This window comes from Leucopleurus acutus (assembly GCF_964270905.1).
Source record: "Leucopleurus acutus genome assembly, chromosome: 10".
NCBI classification, from domain to species: Eukaryota; Metazoa; Chordata; class Mammalia; order Artiodactyla; family Delphinidae; genus Leucopleurus; species Leucopleurus acutus.
In genome coordinates this window covers 53,682,654-53,697,338 of record NC_139153.1, presented here as the reverse complement: position 1 = coordinate 53,697,338, position 14,685 = coordinate 53,682,654, and the positions used below count along the sequence as shown (strand labels likewise).

At 36.5% G+C, this 14,685-nt stretch overlaps 2 protein-coding genes and 1 pseudogene across 3 annotated transcripts in view; 1 reads left to right on the top strand and 2 right to left on the bottom strand.

The window, feature by feature from the left end:
• STT3B (STT3 oligosaccharyltransferase complex catalytic subunit B) overlaps positions 1-14,685 on the top strand; it is a 100,016-nt gene that overhangs the window by 42,366 nt on the left and 42,965 nt on the right. The window contains exons 2-3 of the mRNA XM_082847275.1: positions 10,685-10,793; positions 14,019-14,306. Coding sequence (XP_082703401.1) covers positions 10,685-10,793; positions 14,019-14,306 — 397 coding nt within the window. The remainder of the gene's footprint in view (positions 1-10,684; positions 10,794-14,018; positions 14,307-14,685) is intronic.
• LOC309968070 (non-histone chromosomal protein HMG-14-like) lies at positions 1,311-2,544 on the bottom strand (annotated as a pseudogene). Its single transcript has one exon. The product of its transcript is annotated as a non-histone chromosomal protein HMG-14-like (transcript).
• LOC309967491 (renin receptor-like) lies at positions 5,448-7,372 on the bottom strand. The gene is given in 2 exon segments (XM_082848157.1): positions 5,448-6,600; positions 6,602-7,372. Coding segments are annotated over 2 exon segments (1,053 nt in total). The 5' UTR covers positions 7,291-7,372; the 3' UTR covers positions 5,448-6,236.

The window sequence follows — 14,685 nt, the reverse complement described above, 5'->3', positions numbered from 1 at the left end:
GTTCTGCTTTAAAAAATTTTAAGGAATTTCTACACTATTTTCCATAATGGCTGTATGAATTTACATCCCCACCAACAATGTACCAAGGGTTCCCTTTTTTCACATCCTTGACAGCATTTGTTACCTCTTTTCTTTTTGATAGTAGCCACACTAACAGATGTGAGGGTGTTTCTCATTGTGGTTTTCAGTTGCATTTCTCTGATATTGAGCACCTTTCATATACCTAACTGGCTATTTGTATATCTCTGGGAAAATGTCTTTTCAGGTTCTTTGACTTCTTTGACCATTTATTAATCAGATTTTTTGTGGGTTTTTGTTTTTTGGCTTTTTTTTTTCTTGCTGTTGAGAAGTATCTGTTCCTTATGTGTTTTAGATATTAACCCCTTATTAGATATATGGTTTGCAAATATTTTCTCTCATTCCATAGGTTGCCTTTTCATACTGTTTATTCTTTCCTTTGCTATGCACAGCCTTTTAGCTTGATATAGTCCCAGTTGTTCATTTTTGCTTTTGTTGCTTGTGTTTTTGGCATCGTATGCTCAAAAATCATTGCCAAGGCCCATGTCAAGGAGATTTTTCTCTGTTTTCCTCTAGGGGTTTTATGGTTTCAGATTTTACATTGAAGTCAATATGCATTTCAAGTTGATTTTTGTGTATGGTGTAAGATAAGAGTCCAGTTTCATTCTTTTGCATATATTAATAACATCCAGTTTTCCAATACCATTTATTTGAAGAGACTATTCTTTCTTCATTGTTTGTTCTTGGTGCCCTTGTCAAAGATTAGTTGACTGTAAAAGTGTGGGTTTATTTCTGGGCTCTGTGTTCTGTTCCAAAGGTCTGTGTGTCTTTTTTTATGCCAGTACCATACTGTTTTGTTACTATAGCTTTGTAACATAGTTTGAAATCAGGGAGTGTGATACTTCCAGTTTTGTTGTTCTTTCTCAAGACTGCTTTGGCTATTCAGTGTCTTTGGGGGTTCCATGCAAATTTTGGGTTATTTTTCTATTTCTGTGAAAAATGCTATTGGAATTTTTATAGGGATTGCACTGAATTTGTAGATTGCTTTGGGTTATATGGACATTTTAACAATACTATTGATAATTCTTCCAATCCGTGAGCACATAATATCTTCCCATTTATTTGTGTCTTCTTTCATCAGTGTATTATAGTTTTCACTGTACAGGTTTTTCACCTTCTTGGTTAAATTTATTGTTAAATATTTTATTGATTTTTATACTGTTGTAAGGGGGATTGCTTTTTTCTTTTTATGTGCTTCAAGAAAGTCTTTCATAATTGAGATTTTATTGGTTGTTTTGAGAATCAGTACATAGACATTTCAATTTGTACACAATTCTCAACATACGTACCAAAAAATCTAAAAAATCATGTAGTTGTAATTCTTTTCTGAAGTTATTCCAGTGACTTTCCAGCTTAAAATTTGGAGGCAAATTTTCCTTCACTGGATATTAAATACCAATATCTTCAAATATTGATATGCTGTTACATCGTAAGTCCCACTAATTCACAATTTAATGTCATATACCCTACATACTCAAATTGTCAGTCATTCACAGCACATTAACAGTTACTAGAAGAACCGGACTACCATGACCAAAGATGTTACATAGTGCACAAAATTCTGCCCAGGAGAGCCAAGACCAGGGGGTGAGTGGTTTGCTTTAGGAAACAATTATACCAAAAACAACATGGGAAGAGAAGTAATTTAAAGTGTTTAAGACATTAAATGCACCGCTGACTCCAAACTGCCATTTAGTATGCTTTGTATTATAAGATGTAAAAGCTACCCTCGCATCTGTGGAATGTTAAGCTGACACCCAAGACAATCAAAGCCTCCCATATTCAATATCCCAGTATTTTCTGGTTGTACCAAAAAATAAACAACCAGCAAATGATTTCACCTCTTAAAAAAAAGCATTTACACTAAATGCTTTTTTTTAAGCTACTAAAAAACTTGCCTTTACAAAATGCAAGAGCTACTAAAAAACTTGGATTTACAAAATAGTTGATAACAGAGCTACTAAAAAAACTTGCATTTACAAAATAGTTGATAACAGTATTCCTCTGGATTGTACAAGAAGGGAGATGGGGACCACTGATAGGACCAGGGGTGTGATATTAATCAGACTTGGCTTCTTTCTCTCCTGCTTCATCAGAAGCTGGCCTCTCCTCGTTTTTAGTTTCTCCATTTTCTTTTTTTTTTTAGTTTCTCCATTTTCTGCAGGTAAGTCTTCTTTAGTCTCTTGGTTAGCCACTTCAGCCTGTTTTGCTTTTGTTCCCCTTTTTGCCTTTGGTTTGCACTTTTTGTCTGAAGATGTATCCTTTCCTGCTGCCCTTTTTGGCTTCGTTTCCACTTTTGCAGGAGCCAGTTTAGCTGATGACCTTGCCAATCTCCTCTTGGGCTCCTCCTTCACCGCCCCCTCAGCGGAGCTGACCTTCCTCTTGGGCATCGTGGCGGTGGAGTGGACATGTGCCGGGTGCCTGCGAGCCGCGGCACGCTGAGAGCCTTTGTGAAGCTGGGCTGCCTGGCTGCTGCCACTCCTCCTGCTGCCCAAGCTGCTGGGACCCACAGAGGGGGTGGTGGGAGAACCCGGGATTGCTATCTTAATTTCTCTATCAGATAATTCAGTTAGTGTATAGAAATGCACCTGATTTTTTAAATGTTGATCTTGTATCCTTGGTGAAGCCTTTAGAGTTTTCTGTATATAAGATCATGTTATCTGCAAACAGACAATTTAAATTTTTCCTTCCCAATTTGGAAGCCTTTTACTTCTTTTTCTTACCTAAATGCTCAGGCTAGGACTGTGTTGAAAAGAAGAGTGAGAGTGGGTATTCTTGTTTTGTTCCTGATCTTAGGGGAAAAACTTTCAACTTTTCACCATTGAAGTATGATGCTAGCTGTGGGCTTGTCATCTATGGCCTTTATTATTTTGAGGTACATTTCTTCTATACCTAATTTTTTTAGTTTTTGTCATGAAAGGATGTTGAATTTTGTCAGAGGCCCTTTCTGCCTCTTTTGAGATGATCATATGATTTTTATCCTTCATTTTGTTAATTTGGTATCACATTTATTAATTTTCGTATGGTGAACCGTCCTTGACTCAGGGATAAGTTCCAGTTAATTATGGTGTATGATCCTTTTAATGTGCTGTTGAATTCGATTTGCTGGTATTTTCTTGAGGATTTTTGCATCTTTGTTCATCAGGGACCCTGGCCTGTCATTTTCTTGTTGTGTCCTTGTCTGACTTGGGTATCAGGGTAATGCTGGCCTTGTAAAATGATTTTGAAAGGGTTTCTTCTTTAATTTTTTGGAAGAGTTTGAGAAGGATTGGCATTCATTCTTCTTTAAATGTTTGGTAGAATTCACCAGTGAAGCCATCTGGTCCTAGGCTTTTCTTTGAATCAGTGATCAAAACCCCCCAACAATCACCTTACTCGTTATTGATCTGTTCAGATTTTTAAATTTCTTCCTGGTTCAGTCTTTGATGTAAGTTGTATGTTTCTAAGACTCTGTCCATTTCTTCTGGGTTATCCAATTTGTTGGTGTATAATTGTTCATAATAATCTCTTATGATCCTTTGTGTGTCTGTGGTATTAGTTGTAACATTTCCTCTTTCATTTCTGATTTTGTCTTCTTTTTTTTTTCTTAGTCTAGCTAAAGGTTTGTCAATTTTGCTTATCTTTTTTAAAAAAAAATTGAACAAAACTGTTCATTTTTTTTCTTTTTTTCTAGTCTCTATTTCATTTATTTCTGCTCCGATTTTTGTTATTTCCTTCCTTCTGTTTTTTGGGCATAATTTATTCTTTTTCTAGTTCGTTGAGGTATAAAGTTAGGCTGTTTATTTAAGGTCTGTTTTTTATTAATGCCAGTGTTTATTGCTATAAACTTCTGTCTTAGATTGCTTTTGCTGCATTTTGGTATGTTGTTTTTCCATTTGTGTTTATCTCAAGATACTTTAAAATTTTTCTTTTTATTTCTTTGATCTATTGATTGTACAGGAGAATACTGTTCAATTTCCACATATTTGTGAATTTTCTAGCTTTCTTACTCATTTCTAATTTTATATCATTATGGTCAGAAAAGATATTTGGTATAATTTCTGTCTTAAGTTTGTTAAGACTCGTTTTGTGACCCAGTATGTGATCTCTCCTGGAGAATATTCTGTATGTACTTAAGAAGAATGTGTGTTCTGCTGTTAGATGGAATGTTCTCTGTTAGATCCATTTGGTTTAAAGCATAGTTCAAGTCCAGTATTTCCTTATTCATACTCTCTCTTTCTGATCTGTTCATTGAAATTAGGGTATTAAAGCCCGCTACTATTATTGCATTGCTGTCTATTTCAATTGTTATATACTGTTGATCAGTTGATCCATTTATCATTCTATAATGAATGACCTTTTGTCTCTGTTACAATTTTTGATTTATAGTTTATTTTGTTGGATAAAAGTATAGCCATTCTTGCTCTCTTCTGCTTTACGTTTGCATAGAATTTTTTTTCCATCTCTCCACTTTCAGCCTATGTGTATCCTTAAAGCTGAAGTGAGTTTTCTGTTAGCATATGTTTGAGTCTTGTGTTTTTAATATATTTACTCACTCTATGTCTTTTGATTGGAGAATTTAATCCATTTACATTCAAAGTGATTACTGATAAAGACTTAACAACTGCCATCTTGTTAATTGTTTTCTAGTTCCTTTGTTCCTTTCTTCTTGTGCTGTCTTCCTTTGTGATTTGATAGTTTTTCTTAGCAGTATTCTTTGATTCTTTTCTCTTTATCTTTTTATATCTGCTATAGGTTTTTGCTTTGTGGCTTCCTTGAGGTTTACATAAAACATTTTATGATTATAACAGTCAACTTTAAGCTAATAATTTGATTCAGTTGCATGCAAAATCTCTATTCTTTTACACCCCCCCTTCAATTATGTTATAGATATCATAATCTTTTTATGTTGTGTATTTAACAAATTATTGTAGCTATAGATATTTTTGTCTTTCAACCTTTATACTAGTTAAGTGATTTATACACCATTACAATAGTAGAATCTTCTGAATTTGATTACATACTTATCTTACTAGTGAGTTTTATACTGTTATATATGTTTTTATGTTACGAATTATTGCCCTTTCATGCTAGCTTGAAGGACTCCCTTTAGCATTTCTTATAAGGCAGTGTGGTAGTGATGAACTCCTTCAGTGTTTGTTTTTTTGGTTTTTGTTTGTTTGGGAACGTCTTTATGAAGGACAGCTTTGCTGAATATTCTTGGTTGGCAGTTTTTTTCTTCAAGCACTTTGACTATATGTATGCTATTCTGGTGCAAGGTTTCTGCTGAGAAGTCTGCTGATAGCCTTATGTGGGTCCCATGTATAAGTTTTTTACGCTTGCTTTCAAAATTCTCTGTCTTTGATTTTTTTTTTTTTTTTGAAATCATTATTAACTTTATTTGCCACTCTTTATTATTGGTCCACTTCCACATGAAAAGTAGGGAGCACCTACTTCCACTTAGCATTCTATAGAATAACCAGAGTAACTTACTTACAAAAGGGGAAAAATTACTGAAATCATGCCCCACGATGTCCCCCACATGTTTTTGTGTGTGTAATTACAAGCATCTATAACTCCACAAAGCTAGTTCCTGTTTACATCAATGTAGTATCTATCTTTCTTTAATATCCACACCTGACCATTCGGATCACCAAACTTTCAGAAGAGGTTAAAAAACAGCTATAGTCTGTCAATCAGATGGAAGTCCAAATCTAAGTGACTATATAAGCACATACATAGTTTAGAGCTGCTTGAAGTTAAAAACCTTTACTCGTTTCAGAGGTATTTACATTAAGACGTTCATGTTCATAGTATATAACAGTCCAATTATCACTTTCACCTGTCCTGTGTAAGGAAGTAAGTTAAGCATTTTAAGCATTTCAAATTCAGTGCATTTTCCCAACACAAACTGTCCTATATGAAATAAATATACATTTATTTCAGTGCATGTTTCCAAATATTAAATGGAATGAAATTAATTGTATTAAATGGTTATATCAATCATAGTATTTGAGCATCTATATCACACAGCTATAATTCGCTCTAAAAGAGCATCATCACAGGCACACAAAATAGAGAACACAAATCTGCTTTTTTATACTATCTACTTTACACACTAAAAGATTTATTATAACGAAAATTTCCAAACCCCTTTTCTAAGTTGGCATAAGGAAAGTTCAATCCATTCGAATCTTCTGGTTTGTCATCCTATAAATGATGCTATCATATCCAGGATCCATGTTCCAAATATTGTAAGAGGTGATAATCACAGCCAAGGCCAAGGCGATCATTATCCAAAGTATCATGTTGAAAACCACTGGATATTCAAAATTATACTTATATGCGAGGTTATAGGTACTTGATGGGTCCTTCGCTTGTTTTGCCTCAAGGATAGTCCTAGTCTTCCTCGCAAGGGATGTGTCGAACGATCTGACAGTCACTAACTCTACCACCGCATTCCCACCGTAGAGATTGTACATGTCATCTGCAAACTTTTGTAGAGCATCAACAAGGATCTTAGAAGCATCTCTAAATTGTTCAGTCTTCCCCGTAACGTTTCCCGATTTCGTCCAAACCTGCCAGCTCCAGTGAGTATAAATCAGGAGAATGATCCTTGGCTAGATGCTTATGTCGAGACAACAGACTTGAAATATCATGTAGCACTTGCAGTTCAGAAAGAAAAAGCAGATCAACTTCATTGTTCCTACTCAGAGAATTGAGGGGAAGTGAACTGATAACAGAGTTTTCTTGAAACAGTCGATTGCGGAGCTGTCTTAGTGTTACTGAGAGATCTTCAAAAACCGAGTTTGCCTTCCCCACCATGTACACTCTTTCCTCACTGGGAGCCAACTGTAAAACTACAGGAGTTTCTTCAGAAAATAAGGAGTGAATGGAATTTGCAACGCTGTCAAGACTAAAAGGAACTGCATTTTCCAAAGGGTACGAAATGACACTGCCTGGGGGTAGAGCAAGCTTGTCCACTCCCTTCACCATCACCATAACGGTAGCCCGAGGACGGTGGAATAGGTTACCCACTGCGAGTCCCGGCCAAGAAAGGTCTTCTTTCACAGAGAAGCCCATGGACAATGCAGCCACGTCTGGGATTCGCTCTCCTGGTATGGGCCAATTTCCATCCCGGAAAACAACAGACCCTGGTGATCTTAATATACTGAACTCGTTCCCTAAGACACCCGCCACCAAGAAGGACAAGAGCACGATGAGCACAGCCATGGTTCCGCGGCGGCCGCAGCAGTGCAGGGCGACACGGAGCTGGCCGGCGGGACGCCAGCGACCACCGCCGCACGAGTGGTTGACGAGCTCCGGCTCGCCCCGACTCCCTAAGCCCGCCCCGTCCTCGCCTCCTCTGGGACGGCTGCAGCCTTCTCCACCAATCGCCAGCTACCTGTCTTTGATTTTTGACAGTTTTATTATAATGTCTCTCAGTGGAGTCCTCTATGGGTTGAATATGTATTGGTACCTATGAACATCACATGCCTGGATGACCATCAATTTCTCTCCCCAGATTTGGAAAGTTTTTAGCCATTATTTATTTAAACAAGCTTTCTACCCCTTTCTCTCCTTCTAGAACTCTCATAATGCAGCCATCATTACCCTTGATGCATAGTTAATGTAGGCTATTTTTCACTTTTTTTTTCCCTCTGCCCTGATAATTTCAAGTAACCTCTCTTCTAGTTCTCAGATTCTTTCTTCTGCTTGTTCATGTCTGCTGTTGATATTCTCTGCTGCATTTTTTTTTCATTTTATTCATTGTATTTATCAGCTCCAGTATTCTCTTTGGTTTTTTGTTGTTGTTGTTGTTTTTGTAATTTCTATCTCTCTTTTGGACTTCTTATTTTGATCATGTATTGTTTTCCTGATTTGTTGAGTAGCCTTTCTGGGTTCTCTTGTAGCTTGCTGAGCTTCCTTAAAACAATTACTTTGAAATCTTTGTGAGGCAGTTCATAGATCTGTTTCTTTGTGGTCAGTTACTAGAAAATAATTGGGTTCCTTTGGTGGTGTCATGTTTCCTTGATTTTTTTCACTTTTGTTGAAGCCTTGCATTTATGCCTGCCCATTTGATGGAGTGGTTTTGGTCGGGAAAGACCTTTACCTGTGGGTAAGTGTGAGGGTGCCAGCTGAATAGGCTGTGGCAGTTCTTACTCTGGGGAAGATCCAGGGGTGTAGTCTTTGTGTAGCTCCAACAGCTGAGATCAGTGTTAGTGAAGATTGCAGGGGTCCTCAATGGCCAAGGCAGCAAGTGTCCATGGGGCTGTTAAGGGCTGTTGGGGACCTTCTGGTCTCTTTTTCTCCCACAGGAGTTGTTGTGGCCAAGGGGATCTCTCTTGGCACCAGGTTCAGCTCACAGGTGTCCTCTTAATCATGGTAGTACTGATGAGTACCCATGGAGTAGCCATGGAGCTAGGGTCTGGAGCTCAGGCACACACAAAGCAGCTGCAGAGCTGGAGTCTGAAGTGTAAACACTTACAGAGCAACAGTGGTTCTGGAGTCCAGAACATTTGTGGGATTAGGGGGTTGTGGCAGCCCTGGTCATGGGGCAGTGCAGCAGTAGCTCTTTCTTGCTGAGGACAGAGCAATGTCTCCCTCTCCAGGGGCCCTGTGGCAGTGATGGCTTTTGGTGAAAGCTGCTGTTGTCCTCTGCAGAGCACGCCACTGGAGTTTGTCCTGATGAATACTTATGGGGTCCTCCTTTGTGAAAGCTGTCATGGGTGCTATTGTCCTCAGTTGAAGAGCCTGCCTAGGTCCTCCACAGAGCAGACCACACTGGGCACTGCAGTGGTCCTACCACATGGCTGATACTGGTAGCCTCTACCCTTCTTTGTTCCTGGCTGTCTCTAGATGTCTCAGCTAAGCCTGTCTCCCTAGTGATCCTTCTGTATGGTTGATCTCCATTTTTTGCTTCATTGTGCTGCTGTAGGATCTCAGTTCTGCATGAGCCTCCTGGGGATATTTTCCTTCATGGATAGTTGTCTATTTCTTATTTTTTGTTGGGGGTATGAAGGCTGGTATCTCCTACTGCACCATCTTTCTAATGCCACCCCTCAGAATACTTTCTGTCTTGTTACTAATTTGCTTTGCATCTTTGACCTTTTTACTATTTAGCCCATCCTTTATTTTGTTTATCTTAACAGTCATTTGACATTCAAAAACTTAAATAGTGCTTTTATCGTAGATCTTCATTTCACAGTGATAGTAGCAGTAGCCTCTGAGTGCTTTAAAGACATATTGTTTACTTATCATAGCCACCTTATTGACATAGGTACTATTGTTATCCCTTTTCTACAGACGAAGAAACTAGAGCACAGAGAGACCATGAGTTGTTTGCCAAACCAAGGTCACATAGCAAATAAGTATGGAACTAAGATATTCAAACCCAGGCAGTATGATTCTAACACTCGTAGTCTTAACCTCTAGGATATCTTCTTTTCAGGCTGCTGTGGCTTATCTTATTTCTGAAGATATTCCTATTTCTGTTTTCTATGGTATTAGTTCTTCCACTCATTGATTTCGATGCTTAGATTTCATATTGTCTACTTTTCTTAAATGTTTGGTTTTTGGATGTGTGCTTATTTTTGTATTTGATCAAGTCTGTCTACAAATACTACAGTGTTTGTATCTAGTGATTATGGGAGGGAGAGTCATGGCTTGCTATTGGGAAGGATATATCAAGCTGAATTTGGATATGAGGATTCCTATTCATCTTCTTTCTGTCAAGCACTATTCCACTTTTTGAATCACTTGTCTACGTGTATTGCAGATACCTTTGAGGCCCACTTCCTTGCTTGGCAATGGTAGGGCGAGGGGATCCACCTCCCTGGCTGTTCCTAATGCTCATTACCCTGAGGATTGCTGCAGGATTTTCTCTTGCCCCCCCCTGCCCCATAACAACTTTATACTAAACATGGAACATCCTGGAAACTCCTCCCATTCCCCCACCCCCCCAACACACACACACATACCATAGTTTGCAGTTTACTTCTGGTTGCAGTTTGGGCTGTGGCTTCTTCCATCTCATTTCTTCTCATTTGGTTTTTTTGTCTTTCGTTGATGATATTTCTCATTCGTTAAGGTCATGTTCTTGTTTTAAAGTGCTGTTACAGTTCATCTCCCATGGTTTTAGTGCTATTATAACTTATTCTTTATTTCTGTAATTTTTAGGGTTATAGGATTGGAGGCAATTATGTTGAATGTGCATCCTTCATTTTGATGCTATTTTCTGTCAGTGGTTTTTAATCTTTTGAGAGTCATTGACTTCTTTGACCATTTGGTAAATTGTATGTACCCTCACTTTTTAAAAATTCAGATGCATAGCTGTCTACCATCTGTACCCCAGGCAGTGGCCAAATTTTGAGCATTACTGGTTTGGTGAGTTGTTTTTTTTGGGGGGGGAGGGGGGACTTTGTTTTTAGTTATATTTAGAGGTATTTGCCTATTTCTTGGAAAATAATGTGTTACTTAGGTTTAAGGAAAATTGTTATAAAAGATGTATTTATGTAGCCATAGAGCTATATATAAAGAGTTAAATATAAAGTATAATATTAGAAAGATAGAGCTATTTTTTTCTAGTAAAGGTTTATAACGTTTCTTTTTTTCCTGTTTTCTCTAGGTTTAATTATAGATCAACACATCATCTTGCATCTCATGGGTTCTATGAATTTTTAAATTGGTTTGATGAAAGAGCATGGTATCCACTAGGAAGAATAGTCGGTGGTACTGTAAGTATATTTGCAGTTATTTATGTTAATCTTAAAATCTTGCAGTTATTTGAGTAAATCATTAATCACTAAGGTGGTGGCAATTCTTGAAAGCTTTGTATAGTTAACTAACACATTTTTCTGTGGCTGATTAGTATTTAACTTGCTAAATCTCTTTTCTTGACCCTCTTCTTCCCACTCTCACCCCCCAACCTGTTTTTGGGTTACCTCATACTAGCCACTATTTCTGACAGGTGGATCTCTTGTCACACATTTAAGTTCAGATTATTTGTATGTTTTTGTCTTGTTCTATAACAACTTTATTGAAAAAAAATTTTTGGAAGGAAATAGAAATGTAGAAGAATCAGATAATTCTAATTTTCCAGGTCCCAATTACTCGAGGTAATTGAGTATTGATCATAGTTCATGGGGAATTATAATGTCCAGAAGATGATATAAGAGAAAATATTTTTAGGATTTGGGATGTAAGGAGAATCCTGAAGAGAAAATGAAAGACAAGACACCTATTTGGGCAATATATATGTGTAGTATTTTTTTCTGGATCAGTTTTGTCAGAGGTTTATCAATTTTAGTAGATTTCTTAACCCAAAGAAACTTTGACTTTGTTGATTATTAAATATTTGCTTTCTCTTATGTTAATTTCCATTTATTTCCTTCCTCCCACTTTCTTGAGTTTGTTTTGATGTTTTTATCTGTCTTCCTGATACAGTTTGCTCAGTAATTTTCAACATTTCTTTGTTATTAGTGTATTCATTTTGAAGCTTTAAATTTCCCAATAATCAGTTTTAACTACATTGCATAAGTTTTGATATGTAGTATTTTCATTATTGTTCAGGTCAAAGTGTATTTTAATTTCCACTATAATTTGCCCTGATTCATGGGTTACTTGGGGTTGTATTTAAGTTTTAAACATAATAGAATTTCCTAGTTATCTTTTTTTTTGCTTTATACTTCCAATATATTATGGTTAGAGAACAAATTCTGTAATTTTAATCTTTGAAATTATTTGAGACATGATTTGTGGCCCAAGATATAGCCAACTTTTATAAATGTTCCCTCTGTGTTTGGAAAGGAATATGTTCTCCATGGTAGTCAGATGTTGTGTTTATAATCTGTGTTTATAATTTGGATTACCTCATACTAGCCACTATTTCTGACAAGTGGATCTCTTGTCACACATTAAGTTCTTTGATGTAAACAGAGAGAAAGATACAGGAGAATAGTCATGAATTAGGGTGAATTAGAAAGAATTGTGAGAGATGTGGTAGATGGCTGTATCTGTACTTCTTGTGGGGTGAATGCTATCATATACTTCATTGTACTAGTCTTTGATTACTATAGTTTGTTTCCTGGTGTGTTTATAAATTTTTACCTTGAATTCACCCTCAATGAAGGCTTGTTTTCTGAGACTTGGTGTTTGGGACCATCCTTAAAATCTTTCTCATTTGCCTTTGCTGGAGCCCTTAGAGGTCTTACTGCTTTTAGGACAGTTTTTAGAGGTTATTTCTCAGCTTGATGTTTTTTATACATGAAGTTGTTACAAATGTGGAACCCATATTCACCCATGTGATGAATGAGTTTCTTATTTCTTGTTTTGTTTCTATTCAAAGCTTTGGAAGTAAGGCAAGAGTTCCTTACTGTTTCCCTTGATGGATGGGTAGAACTTGTCTAGTCTAGTTTCATAAACGGGCCCTGGCTTTGTGCTGGGAATTAGGCCTTTTCTTTGATCCCTGTGGTGAGTAGTAACTACCCCCCAACCTCGAGTACCTATATATCAAGCCTGCTTTGTTTTTTCTCTTTTTAGATTCCAACGACATCAGTACCTAGTTTGAATTTCTTCTTTATGTTTGGAACCTGGAGGGTTCCCTTCCTTTTGAGCTTAAATATGCCTTTTTTGTTGTTGGGTGGTTTTATTTGTTTGTTTAGAGTTTTTTGGTCCTTTCATCTAGTACTTCTACATATTTTGGCTGTATTTCATATGCCAGTTCAGTCTGCCATATTTAGAGTATTTTCAAATTCATTTCCATTTTCTTTGAATATTGCTAACAAAATCATACACTGAGGCCTGGTATCGTATATGAAATGGAACAAAATTTTGATTTTTAAGAATGGTGATGATTGCCATACTTTTTCCCCCTTCCATTATCCCATTCGCCTTCTGTACCTTCTATCAAGCATTCATTTTGTGTCAATCATTGTTCTCTGGATGCTGGGGAAATTTTTCTTGCTATTCTGGAGCTTATATTCTTGTGAGGGTGTTTAGTTAATAGACAATAAATAAGTAAAATAAATAGTATGTGAAATGGTGATAAGTGCTATGGAGAAAAAGCAAGGGAGTTGGGTTAAAGACCATGGGGAGTTCGCAAGTTTAAATAGGATAGCTAGGAAAGGAAATTTATAACATTCTTTGTAGTTTCAGTGATGGAAAAAGAAAAAGAATCTTTTAGGATTTAGATAAGGATGGAAATATAAATACACATTTTAATCACTGAAGAAGAGCTCAGAATTAATGTCCTATTTCTTGTTCTTTGAATCCTCTTAATGTTTTATGTTCTCTTTTAGAGGGAGGGTGAAGAATATAACTGTTAACTGGCCTATTCTAGTTTATTATTTCCTTTCTATCCTTAAATATTTAAAGAAGTGTAAAAAGGTCTAACCTTCCAGGAGTCTGAAAATATTATATCTGAATTCACCAACTAACTGGTCCTTCTTTTCCTAGCTAGAATTGTTTACTTTCCAAATCTTGAATTTGAAAGAAGGGAAAAATCATTTATAAATACCACTTAAATAATATTGCACATAACTTTCTTTCATCTTCCATCCTTTTCTCAGTCCCTTGAACACAAGTATAGGCGATGTTGGAGCACATTAAAACTCCAAACTTAAGGATATGTTAGATTAGGACCCTGTTTTATAGTGAAAAGATAAGTGGGATCAATAAGAAAGTTACCTAGTTTTTCATTGTTAAACCTCTTCACTTTTAATCATTCATTCAATATGATCTTTCTTCTTTTGCTTAAATATGTATCTCTGAATATCAGATTTTTATTTGTATCTAATCCAAAAGAACATTTAATTTTGTAATGTGTGAAGGCAAACCATTGTAAGAGCTTATTCTCAAACTTACTATAAACAATATGTAATAATAAAGAAAGGAGCTTATGTTAGTGTTTTCAGCTACCTCATTTTATATGTAATTAAATTGTCCTCTTTTTTCCTTCCTAGGTTTACCCAGGGTTGATGATAACAGCTGGCCTTATCCATTGGATTTTAAATACACTGAACATAACAGTTCACATAAGAGATGTATGTGTGTTCCTTGCACCAACTTTTAGCGGCCTTACATCTATATCTACTTTCCTGCTTACCAGAGAACTTTGGAACCAAGGAGCAGGACTTTTAGCTGCTTGTTTTATTGCTATTGTACCAGGTTACATTTCTCGGTCAGTAGCTGGATCCTTTGATAATGAAGGCATTGCTATTTTTGCACTTCAGTTTACATATTACTTGTGGGTAAGTAAAACTTAATGTTTTGTTATCGTTAATACCCATGAACTTCCTGCTGAAATGCTGTTGTGCAGCATTTGTCTTTTATCAATTATAGTTGTATACAGAGAACTCTGTTACTGTTTGTAACAAGTAAGTCATAGCTCCAATAAAGAGGCTATCAAAAAATGAGCTCTTGATTTTGTTTCTTTTGTAAGGGAGAGAGGAGTCAAATACTTAAGAAAATGAAATGTGGTTCAGTGGCTTAGGATATTGAATTATGTTTGCAAAACTTGTATTATTTTACTCTTGCAAAGTTATTTCTTCCTTCCCAATCTGTATACCTTCTATTTCCTTTTTTTGTGTTACTGTATTAGCTACTAATTCCAGTATGATGTTGAAAAGG